The sequence below is a fragment of the Ochotona curzoniae genome, unplaced genomic scaffold (assembly GCF_017591425.1).
Source record: "Ochotona curzoniae isolate NIBS_2020 unplaced genomic scaffold, NIBS_Ocur_1.0 contig_2210, whole genome shotgun sequence".
In the NCBI taxonomy this organism is placed as follows: Eukaryota; Metazoa; Chordata; class Mammalia; order Lagomorpha; family Ochotonidae; genus Ochotona; species Ochotona curzoniae.
In genome coordinates, this window is record NW_024465369.1 from 29893624 (window position 1) to 29906310 (window position 12687).

The 12687-nt window shown below is 42.4% G+C and overlaps 1 protein-coding gene across 1 annotated transcript; it reads left to right on the forward strand.

Moving 5' to 3' along the window:
* Window positions 1–10663: 10663 nt before the first annotated feature.
* Window positions 10664–11756, forward strand: B3GALT1 (beta-1,3-galactosyltransferase 1). The gene has a single exon (XM_040972079.1). It carries the CDS (start codon window positions 10708–10710, stop codon window positions 11686–11688), a length of 981 nt encoding a protein of 326 aa, XP_040828013.1. The 5' UTR covers window positions 10664–10707; the 3' UTR covers window positions 11689–11756.
* The last annotated feature ends 931 nt before the right edge of the window (window positions 11757–12687 follow it).

Consider the following 12687-nt stretch of genomic DNA (forward strand, 5'->3'; position numbering starts at 1 on the left):
ACCCCCACCCTGTCCAGTGTCTGACTCTATTGGCTTTCTAGCACTGATCACCACCCGGCTCTATTTTTGCCTTTATGTAGTGTGTGTTTATTCCTTGCCTCTGTCTAGAAAATGATGTAGTATGTTGTACTAGATCAATGCCGTGCTAGTAAAGGCTCAGTGCTTCTTTTTTGAACAAGTAAAGTTGATTTGAAGATGCAAGGGGAGTCAGAACCCAGAGATATGTTTTGAGATACCAGAGAACCAAAGCGACTCATCTCAGGAGGGTCCCACTACCTTGTTCCCGGGGGTGAAGGGAAGCTTGAATGACTGCCAAGCTAACTTAATGTACAAGGCAACCAAGACATAGAAAAACAGTGCTAACCTGTATTGGATTTGCCTTTGTGGGTCAGGATCATGGGGGAAAACAGACCCTCAAAATTATCTTTGGTATATACAAAGAAATTCATTAGGAGGACCTTTCCAACCAGATCGTGGAGGCTTAGAAGTTCCATAACCTGCTCTGTGCTTGAGACACTGGAAGGCTGAAGGTCAAGTTCTATTTCACACCCACACCCCTGAGGCCATGGGTTATGAGTCTAGGTGTGAACGCCCAATAACTAGGAGCACTGACGTCCCCAGTCCCCAGAGCAGGAGAATACGGGTCTTCCAACTCAAGTAGGGAGAGCAAATTGTCCTTCTCTCATTTTTTACTCCGTTCAGATCCTAAGTAGTTTCAATGATGAGCTCAGTCTATTGGCTTCCATTGATGAGGACAGTCCTTACTCAGTCTGCCAGTTCGGAGTCTCATCGCTTCCAGAAACAGCATCACAGAGCCTTGAGAGAAAAAAAAAAGTATCTTATCCACAACTTGAACATGTTAACACATAAATGAGCCATCACATTGTCTGTGCCATCATTATGGGGGACCCAACTGGAACCTCAAAGTAGGCATAGTTAGTAAGCAGCTAGCACCTGCCTGTAACTAAGTCTTAGCTGCAGCTACAGAAAAGAATTTTAAAATGATTTTTTTGTTTTTTCTAAGCAAACTATTCCAAGTATCTGACAATATACATTGCCATTTTGATAAGAAACATGTGCTTCTTTAAAATAAAAAGATTTATTTGTTTTTATTGGAAGTCAGATTTACAGAGAGAAGGAGAGACCGAAAAATCCTCCATCCGCTGGCTCATTCCCCAAATGACCACAATGGCCAGAGCTGAGCCAGGAGCTTCTTTCAGGTCTCCCATGTGGGTACAGGGTCCCAAGACTTTGGACCGTCCTCTATTTTACTGATACATCAGCTTGTCTGTTAAACAAACTTTTAAAAAAATATCTTGAAAAACTGGAAGAACCCTCCACAAAGGGGAGGAAATGCCACAAAGAGGAATCTGCTTTGTGATACTCACTGCCTTCCCAGAACTTTTTAGTTGGCTCTTTTCAATGATACTTCACCTTGAAGTTTCCCAGAAAGAAGCCATATTTCTCCAGCAGGAAGATCTGTGTGCTCCTTAAGTATACTTACTATACTAACCTGGATGAATAAACCAAAGCACTGACAGCAATCATATGTGTTTAAAGAACATAACCCAAACCAATGACTGATGGACTCACCTAACCCTTTCATCTCCATTAGAACCCGCTTCTTAAAAACTGAAGGGTATCGTCCCAGAAGCTTAATGGCTCGCCATGGTTGCTCATGCCTGCAATGCAGCTAGAGATTAAGCAGATGATATTTTTACCCTTATTTTATACTTGAAATTACCAAGACATCAACAATCCACACTGCAAGTTACAATTAGTCAAGGAGTAAATGATGATGTTGGCCCATTAACAAGTAATTTATCCAACTTCTAGGATATTCATCTTTGGAGTTCAACACACCATGCTACTCTTCCATGTCTTTAGTTATGTTACTACATATGACCTGAAGGCGTATTCTCAAATTTGTTCAGCCATCTGAGAAATCTGTTTGTTGTATGGCAAAGCGACCATTTATTTTAGCAGCCCTTACTTGAAGTCTAAATTATTGCAGCCCACTTTTCAGATTCTAAGTTGCTTCCTTTTCACATTTCCAATTCTTTTTCTTTCTTACCAGAGACATTTACTAAATGATAATTTGCAGTTAGTATTGACTAAGATGTAACAATATTACCACTTTGTTCTCATGTCTGAAGAAAAGGAAAAGTATCAATAGAAACAAAGGTTATTTCGGTATGTATGCCCATGTGTGCCTGTGTGTGTGTACTTCAGAGAAAAGAACCTGCAGTGTGTTCCTAAAACACTTCAGTAGCTGCAATTCCCACTGCCCAATTCCAGCATTTTCAAGCTTTAATTTTTTAAAGCATCACTAAAAAAAATTTTTTTTTATTGTTGTTAACATTGTATTATGTGATACAGTTTTATAGGCACTGGGGATTCCCCCCACCCCTCCCATACCCCTCCCCCCATGGTGGATTCCTCCACCTTGTTGCATAACCACAGTTCAAGTTCAGTTGAGATTCCTTGCAAACACATATCTAGCATAAAGTCCAGCGTCTTATTGTCCAGATAAGTTCAACGGCTTCTTGGGGAGACCTTCTCTGGTCTGAAGGTAGAGCTAACAGAGTAAAGTCCCAGTCAGTGAAAAGCCCCAACAAAACATCAGCAACAATACACAATGTTATGGAATTAATTGACATAGTATTGGGTAAGCAATATGTTAAAAATAATGCAAGTTCCATTCTTCGAAACATCTGGGTTGAGACAGTGTCAATGGCAGGTTCAAAAAATAACCAACAACCAAACAAAAATTACAAGTTAAATCAAGGCAAACATGTGGTATCTAACCTTTTGGGATTCGCTCATTTCCCTTAGCATTATAGTTTCCAGTTGGGCCCATTTAGCCACAAAGAACTGCATTTTGTTTTTTTTAATAGCTGAGTAGTATTCCATGGAGTAGATGAACCAAAGCTTTCTTATCCAATCTTCTGCTGATGGGCATTTCGGTTGCTTCCATGTTTTTGCAATTACTGATTGTGCTGCAATGAACATAGGGATGCATGTTGGTTTGTCGTAAAACAGGTATTTTGGATATATTCCTAGGAGTGCTATTGCTGGGTCATATGGTATGCAGATTTTGAGTTGTTTGAGTGTTCTCCAGACTGATTTCCATAAAGGCTGTACCAATTTGCAGCTCCACCAGCAGTGGAGTAGGGTTCCCTTTTCCCCGCATCCTCGCCAGCAAGCGTCGTTTTTTTAAAAAAAATGCACAGTGACCCAAATAGGAAGAGACAGGAGAGTAACATTGCCCATCCACTGGTTCACACCCCAAATGGCTGCAGTGGGTTGGGCAGGGCCAGGCCAAAGCCAGGAGCCCCAGACTCCATTCAGGTCCCACAACTGGGAGGCAATCACTTAAGTGCTTGGGCTGACCTCTGCTGGCTGCATATTATGGAGATTGAAGTGGAGCAGCCAGGACTCCAACTGTTGCTCTGTGATATGGGATGTTAGAATCCCAAGTGGCAACAATGCTGTCCTATGTAAAATATTTTTTTGATGTTCAGTGATTCCTGTAGAAAAGTAGGTGTTTGGCACAGCTGTTAAGACACTGCTTGGGATACCTGCTTCCTGCATTGCAGTGCCTGGGTTTGAGTCCTAGCTTTCTACTAATGCATAACCTTGGAATGGTGATAGTCTCTGCTACCCACATGGGACACCAAGATTATTTAAATTCCTGGCTCCTATATTTGACCTCACCCAGCCCTGACTGTTACAGTTAGGTGGGTAATGAAGCAATGGATGGAAAGTCTCTCTGTGTTTGTCTCTCCCTCAGTCTATCTCTTCTCCTCTCTGGCTCTACCTTTCACATAATGAAAAAAATACGCTTAAATTCTTCTTTACAAGGGGCCCACATGGTAGCATAGCAAGCTAAATGTGCAGTGGCAGTCCTGTGATTCTAACCCTGGCTGCTGCACTTCCACTCTTGCACCCTTTTAATGACTGGGAAAGAGGCAAAGGATCCCAAGTTGTTGTGCCCTTGCACCCACGAGAGAGACCCAGAAAAAACTCCTAGCCCTGATTGGCTCAACTGCTGCTGTTGGGGCTGTTTCGGGAGTGAACGAGCAAATGGAAGATCTCTGTCTTTCCCTCTGTCTCTCGCTCTAATTCTGATATTCAAGTAAGATAAATAAATCTTTTTAGAGAGTTATAGAAGAATCTATAGCAAGCCAGAATGAACTAAAAACCAAAGCAAGCAAACAACAAAAACAAAGCCACATGTTTAAAGAAAATAACTATATGTTTGCAAAGAACAGCAGCCTGATATTTCCCATCCCAAATGATGCTTATTGTCCCAACAGGGCTTTTAGGAAGGTTGGAATGATCTCCCCAGTCACATACCAGGCTTGTGAACATACAGAAGCTACTTACTAACCCTGAATAATCCTTGTTTTTTTTTTTTTTTGCAAAGTGAAGAAAATTATACTTTTAACAGTGTAAGAATAAAGTTTATAGAATAGAGTAGAATGCCTTAGAATACAGCTCATAACATTCACTTTACACATTTTACAATGATGGTAAGAAGTATTATGTTCATTAGCCATGTGGAGAAGACTGCCCATTTTTCTGCAAAAAATGGTGTTTATAATTTCGATCCTGCTCTCACCTATCCCTCTTAAATTCCTTTCTATTTTTTGCACTTTCTAAATTCCAGGGTACCTATATTTGTGCATTCCTTTCCCCTAGAAAATCACACAAAAAGGTCTCAAATAAAGCAAAGTCTCACCCTTCTAGGGCATAGAAACCAAGAGACTAAGAATTCTTTAATGTGAATGAATAACGATTGAAATAGTGAACAGAACTGGGAAGGTAAGATCCTTCTACATGCATTGTAGATTGCATGGGTGGGTGACCAGCTACCAAGTTCAACTCACTGCCTGACACCTGCTCACCTCAGTACCTCTGCTTCTCTATCTGGCCCTCTTCCTGTATTCAACTGTTTACTGCTTTGTGCATGCCACATGCCCTCTCAATGTGTGCCTTGCCATAGCCTGTTCCTTTTGCCTAGAATGTCCAATCATATTACAAGTCATTCCGAGTTGTCCTAGAAGTGTCTGAATGCTCCTTGCCACCTTCCCCACGGTTCCCTCAGGGTCTGACCCTGAGATGAGGTGGAGGAATGAGATGCACGTTACAGGCATGTGAGTGACGCCCTCTGGAGCTGGACTGTGGACAACTACAGAACTGTCCTCCATCCTCCCACACTGCTTCAGCCACTGTTGCCAGCCTGTGTACTCAGTCCCACAGTGACACTGGTAAAACACAATTTCATCATCTACTTGAAATGTTTCCTCTTGGACTAGAAATTCCCTAATGCAGGACTGTGGAGTGATCTGCTTCCCTAGGTGCCAGACATACTAGGCACTCAATTAATATTGGACTGAGTGAAATTCAAGAATTAATTGAATGTTGAACACAGAGGATATTGCTTTGTGAACTCTATAATAACAGGGATGTGGCAATAAAAAGGAAATCAAATCATAAAGTGAGTAAAGCTTATATTTATCTGCTTCCTAAAGAATCCGTGGAGGGACTTTGTGAAGGTGAGACTCTTGAGAAGGAGCCAACAGCAATAGGATGACCTGGAAAATGAAGTCTGCAGGACAAGGCAATGAGAGGGAATGCTTGGCTACTAGTACCGACCTGAGACCCAGTCAATGCTGATGTTTCCCAATTTGAAAAGAACCTGGTCTGGGTTTACCTCCGACAAAATTTCTTTAGGGATCCCCTCAATCGAACTGCCAGACTCAGATCTCTAACCATGAAAAGACAGAGGACAGAACAAATCAATCAACTACCCCAGCAAACCGAGACTCTAAAATGGACTATGTCAACCAGTGGATTCTGAAGTGATTTTTTCATGCTTGGAATGGTGAGATTGGCAGCAGTTCATAACTGTTGAACTATGAAAACCATTTGAGCTAGACCCTTGGAGCATGCCCCACATTGGGGACCTGGATGGGTGGGAGACTGGGTGGGCCTTCTCTCTTTACTTCCCCCTTTACTCCAGATACAGGGAAAAAATGTGTGGAAATTATAGTCTTACCCACTTTTCAGTAGCCCTTTAACTTTTATGCCCTAATCAACTATGTAAGATTGTCAAAAATATAATTAAAAATGGAAAAAAAAATTTAAAAAGACCTTTTCTAAACTCTGCAGTACTGGTTTCTCCTAATTCTGTTTCCTTACTATTTGAAGTTTCAAAGGTTGCTGCACCTTACTTTTTGAAAAAGAAATTTTATTTTTAAAGATTTCTACATAGTTGATTAGGGTAATTAGGGTCAAAGGCTACAGGAAGGTGGGTGAGATAACAATTTCCACTTTTTTTTCCTTCCCATATCTAGGGGAAAGGGGAGCAGACAGGGAGAGAAGCTGCACACAGCCTCCCTAACACCTCTGCACCCCTAGATGGAGGACAGCCACCCGATACCACTCCAGGGTCCATGATATGAGGAATGCTCTGGAGGGTTTTACTCATGATATTTCAATAGTTCAACAGTTCTAAACTACTGCTGATCTCGCCACTCCAGGCATGATGAAGTCTTTCCAGAATCCACTGATTGACATAGTCCTTGTTAGAGTCTCTGTTTGCAAAGGAAATTTACTGCCAACACTTGGCTGTGATAGTTGATCAATTTGTTCTGTCCTCTGTCCTGTTATGGTACCAGGTGTCCTCTGCAGACTCCAATGTACTGTTGTATCCTCCATATGCACCTGGATATGCTGTCCGCTGCTCCATCTAAGCCACAGAAGAGGCCCGACTCTGACACATGCACTCATGATTGGGGTTCTGAGTCCAGCAATTCAGTTGGGGGGATTCTGATAGAAACTTCATCTACGGTAATGCCAGATTAGATTCTTGTACATGTGCTCACTGATACAGGGTACATCACAGTGCATTGCCCCCATCAGCTTGTGCACATGCTGGTCGTTGCAATTGCTGGGTCAGTTCTGTCTCCAGCCCTGTCTTTTACAGAAACCAATGGGTGTTGCAGCCCATTCCGATCCTGCCCACCACACACTCGGCCTTCATGGTCACTAGTGGGAGCTGCAGCCTACTCAAAGTGACCCACAATAGCCCCCACCAGGCCTGCCACCTACCCTGGTTCCCATGCTTGCCAGTATATACAGCAGACTGGTCCTGTCTGTCCCACACACCTGCAGGCAGGTGCCACTCTCTGTCTGGCCATGCCTGCCCCAGTCCTTGTTCTCATGCTTACTAGTCAGAGTGACAACCCAAGAGGGAGGTGCCCACTGTTTCCCTACTGGTCCACTCCCACTCCTGGATCTTGCACTCTGTAGGTGGCTCTACAGTTTAGCTTGACAGAATTTGTCCCCCGTGCCAAGCTCTGCCAGCGGATGCTGTGGCAAAATCTAACCAACCCACCCTCACTCTGACTTACACATGTTCCAGTAGGAACAGTTAACTCGGTCTGACTTCCCTGATGCAACCCACATGAGAATAGCAGGTGTTGTAGCCATACTTAGCTTGGTCTGCCCCCATCCCAAATCACACTCTCCAGTGGGAGTGGTAGTCTAGCAGGGGAGACCCACGCAGCTCCCCTGTCGGGTTCACCCCCTCAACGCTGGGTCTCATGTGTGTTGGTTAGATGCCATGGCCCAGTCTAGCATGGCCAGCTTCACCTCGGCATTTGCCAGTGAGTGCTATAGTTGGCCTAGCCCAGCCCACCCCTTAGTCCAACTGACACTGGTGGGAGCTACAGCCTAGCCCAGCCCAGCTGTCCCCTGGTCCTGTCCCTCATAAGAACTGGGTTGTGTTGCGGCCTGATCTGACCTAACCCACATTCCATTCTGGTGCTCAGATTTGTCAGTAGGAGATATGATCTGGCCCAGCTTGATTCACCCCCGACCTGTGCAAATGTATGTTGGTGGGTATGATTCCCTGGCCTGGTCTGGATTGCTCCTTATCGTGATTCTTTCATTCAGCTGCAGGGACTGTGTCCCAACAAAGGAGTTTCCTAAACTCCTCCATCAGAACCGTTCCCAATGCTAGGTACACACACTGGTGGGTTCATGGGCTAGCCCTACTCCCAAAACCCCAGAACTTGCTGGAGAATGGCCAGCGGGCATAGCCCAGCTCTGTTGTCACTCTAGCCGTCCGCAAGTTCAGGCTTCACCCACTGCTTGGCAGCGCTGGATGGGGAGCTAGGAGCTGGAGCAGGAAGCCTGGCCCAGCCACAGCCACATGGCTAGGAGATTCAAACATTCACACCACTGAGCAGACTTACCTGGACTCCTCCTTCTTTTTATCAGGTACACTTTATGCTAGAAATGTCTTCCAGGGAGCCCAGGACATGAGAGCCTATGTTTAGAATCATGCTGCTTGAAGCTATCCTGACATTCGTTCAGTTAGAACCCTAACCCCACATGTGTTGGCCTCACATGGATCGCATATTCATGGGTAATAATTAATTTGGATAGGAGTTGGTGTACTGTCTGTGCCATTGACTCTCTTGTCTTCTTACTGCCTTATGACTCTAGAGCTAAGAGGTATGGTTTTCCAGCTATAATCCCAGTTCAATTCTTTCTAAGAGGACCACATATTTAGGCAGATACATTTTTATTTGAAGCCAACTTTGTTAAAATGATACTATTATCAGCTATCTCTGCCCTTCTGTACTGCATTCTGCTCAAACTAGCAGGAAATAAATCTTTTTTTTTTTTTACATGAGTGGCCTTTGTAACCCAGTATATGATTCTGACTTTATACGTACAGTTAAATAGTCTAGAAAGCATTAAAGTTTCAGAAAGTATTAGAGTTTTCAAAGGACAAATTCTTAATTTGAAGACCAATTAAAATTTTCTGTCATTTCTTCATTGAATTTGTGTCCCCTGCCCCCAAGCTCAATTGTCTGTAATTATATGCATGCTGTTTACAGACAAGGGAAGCCAATTAAAATAATTAAAGGTGGATAGTATAATTTCATCAAGGTAGCATATGGATAAATTGTTGAAAACCACGCAGAAAAAAACAAAATCAAGCCCAGAGTGAATGTTGCCAGCTATCTCTGAGGACACTTGTTTACTGGTTTCCATGCCTAAAGGATGATAATATTTTTCATTTGAAGCTTCATAGAAAACTGAGAATTAGGAACTTAGACTTTGAGGGAGCCAAAATAAAGACAAAAATGGGGAAACGTTGGGAACTACTCCTAAGTCTGAATGCAAAGAGACAAAGTGTTGGTAGAGATTTTCCAGTGATGACTGACACATCTTTCAAATTACTCAGAAAGCAAAGATGTTGAGAGTAGATTTCTCACCCAGAATCAAGCCAACAAAGATCCAGACTTTGGATAATGGAAAAGATATGAGACATGTATGAAACTCTCACGTGAAAGCAGACCATGGTGACAGAAAGTCTTTACAGAGAAGGCCTCTTGTAAAAAGAGAAAACTGTTTTTAACATTATTTATGTCCAGCAGAGCGAGACTGAGGACATGTTAATTAACAGATTCTAAGTTATAGTTATGGGAGAAACGAATTCAGTTATTTGTTTGCACTACAGGTGACTTCACAATGATAATGCATTGTGTCTATTATTCTAAAAACAGAAAGGCCCTCACACACTCAGATGTTTCTTTCTTTATGTTAGCTCCCACATACAAGGAAAACAAAATGCAGGGTTTGTCTTTCTGTGTCTGGCTTGATTCACTAACACAATTGCTACAGTTTCAACCATTTTGCTATAAATGAAAGAATTTTATTCTTTTTATATCTGTGTTTGCTGTGTATCACACATATAGAAAGAGATGTTATCCATCCTTAAAAATATAGCTATAAAATAACTATTTGCCCTGATTGGACATTGTGCACATGTTCTGAAGCATAACAGGATATCCCATAAATATGTATAAGCTTTATGTATCAGTTGAAGATTTTCATGTACATTACAAATATTCAGTTTATTCCATATTTCTGTATTTTTATCTGAGTATGACTTTACTTGATTTATTTTTTTAAGAATTATTTATTTTTATTGGAAACTCAGATTTACAGAGAGAGAGATCTTCCATCCAATAGTTCACTTCTCAGTTGACTGCAGCAGCCAGAGCAGAGCCACTCCAAAGGCAGGAGCCTCTTCCCAGTCTCCCACATGGGTGCAGGGTCTGAAGGCTTTGGGCCATTGTTCACAGCTTTCCCAGACCACAAGCAAGGAGCTGGATGGAAAGTGGAGCAGCTGGGGCATGAATCAATGCACATATCAGACCCAGGCATGTGCAAGGCAAGGATTGAGCTGCTGGGCCCACAGAAGCAATTTCTATTAAATAAAAAGGAAAAGCAAGAGTGATTGTGTCTGTAAGCTTTCAGTACTGATAGAAACAAATAGTCACATTTATTTCAGTTATTGTGGGTTAATTCTTAAAAGCTGATTGCATTTATTTGAAAATGCAAAATGGATAAGTGAATCTGAATGACAACTGTACTTTTTGATTTTGCAGAGTTAAGAGGAAGATTTATGCATCCTGGAATCTTCTATCAGGTTAGGATGAGAATCGAATGAATGCAGAGATGCCAGAAGGCCACAAAGGCCCATGAACAATCCCCACCTCACGCTTCCCTGTTGAACTTTAAGATTCATTAGTAACATGCTGTCCCTGCAGGGGGAAAAGAATCTAGAGCCAAGAAGGTGTGTTCTTCCACATTCGGGATAAACGTGAATGCAAGAAAATGGCTTCGAAAGTCTCCTGTTTATACGTCTTGACAGTCGTGTGCTGGGCCAGCGCGCTCTGGTACTTGAGTGTCACTCGTCCTACTTCTTCCTACACTGGCTCCAAGCCGTTCAGCCACCTCACAGTTGCCAGGAAAAACTTCACCTTTGGCAACATAAGAACTCGACCCATCAACCCTCATTCTTTTGACTTCCTTATAAATGAGCCAAATAAATGTGAGAAAAACATTCCTTTCCTTGTTATCCTCATCAGCACCACCCACAAGGAATTTGACGCCCGCCAAGCAATCCGAGAGACGTGGGGGGATGAGAACAATTTTAAAGGGATCAAGATAGCTACTCTGTTCCTCTTGGGCAAGAATGCTGATCCTGTTCTAAATCAAATGGTGGAGCAGGAGAGCCAAATCTTCCACGACATCATTGTGGAGGACTTCATCGACTCCTACCACAACCTCACCCTCAAAACATTAATGGGCATGAGATGGGTGGCCACATTTTGTTCAAAAGCCAAGTATGTCATGAAAACAGACAGTGACATTTTTGTAAATATGGACAATCTTATTTATAAACTGCTCAAACCCTCCACCAAGCCCCGAAGAAGGTATTTTACTGGCTACGTAATCAACGGAGGGCCCATCCGGGATGTCCGCAGTAAGTGGTACATGCCCAGAGATTTGTACCCTGACAGCAACTACCCGCCCTTCTGTTCGGGGACTGGCTACATCTTTTCAGCCGATGTGGCTGAACTCATTTACAAGACCTCACTCCACACAAGGTTGCTTCATCTTGAAGATGTGTATGTGGGACTGTGTCTCCGGAAGCTGGGCATACATCCCTTCCAGAACAGTGGCTTCAATCACTGGAAAATGGCCTACAGTTTGTGTAGGTATCGCCGTGTGATCACTGTGCATCAGATCTCGCCCGAAGAAATGCACAGAATTTGGAATGACATGTCAAGCAAGAAACATCTCAGATGTTAGGATTTTTACCCATGTAAATATTTTTCATTTCTTTTCTAAGAAACGGGGCCTAAGGTGTTGGTATTTTATAGGTGCCACTGGTGAAGGGGTTTTGTAAAGTTTTTGCTTCCTGCTTCTAATTTCTTTCTTGGATCGCCAATTTACAAGTGGAAGGCTCTGATACAGAAACAATGTGTAAGTGACAAGGTCCAGATTTAACTCTCAGGTCCTAAGACATTGCCGTGTAGCTCAAAAAGTGACTTCCAAACAACGGGTAGGATTTATGTGCTGTGCGTCTGAGATAAAAATCTGGCTCTGTGAAACTAAAACTCACACTTTGTCTTCATATCATCTCTGCAAAGATTCATAAGGAAATAACTTAAAACAGTTCAGAAATGAGGCACAGTCAGGAAGGCGCACCGGTTGTGACTGTTAATATTGTGTGTTACTGTTGCATATATTGCCATGTGATATGTTCAATATACTGGCAGGGAAGCTCTAGTTAAATAGATGGGAATCTAAACTTAAGAATCAAATGTTTTATATGTTTGGAAGAAAGCTCTACTTGCTCATCCAAGGATTAAACCTGATCAGCAGGTGGAATGTATATAAAATGCTACTTAACAAAGTAAACGGAAGAATTTGTACTTTGTTCTTTCAAAACAAACATTACATGGTGCCTCCAAGGAGCCTTTGCCAAATGGAATCTCACCTGCTTCCTTCCATGTGATAGTGCTAAGTGTAGTTCACAGTTTCTGGATCAGACAGACACATGTCTCCACGTGTAGGAAAGAAGTTGTTAGAAAGTCAAAGACACAATCAAACACTTTGGGATAAAATGCAAATTTTGATATACATTGTAATGAACATAAAGTTAGCAATGGTGTAAGAGGCCCTTTCCACACATATGCAAATCAGGTGAGAAAAGTGTTTCGTGTATTGTTGAAAACTCTGACACTGTTGTTAAATAGATTTAATGCACTTTAACATGGGAGGACTGTAGGAACAATGTTGTTGTGC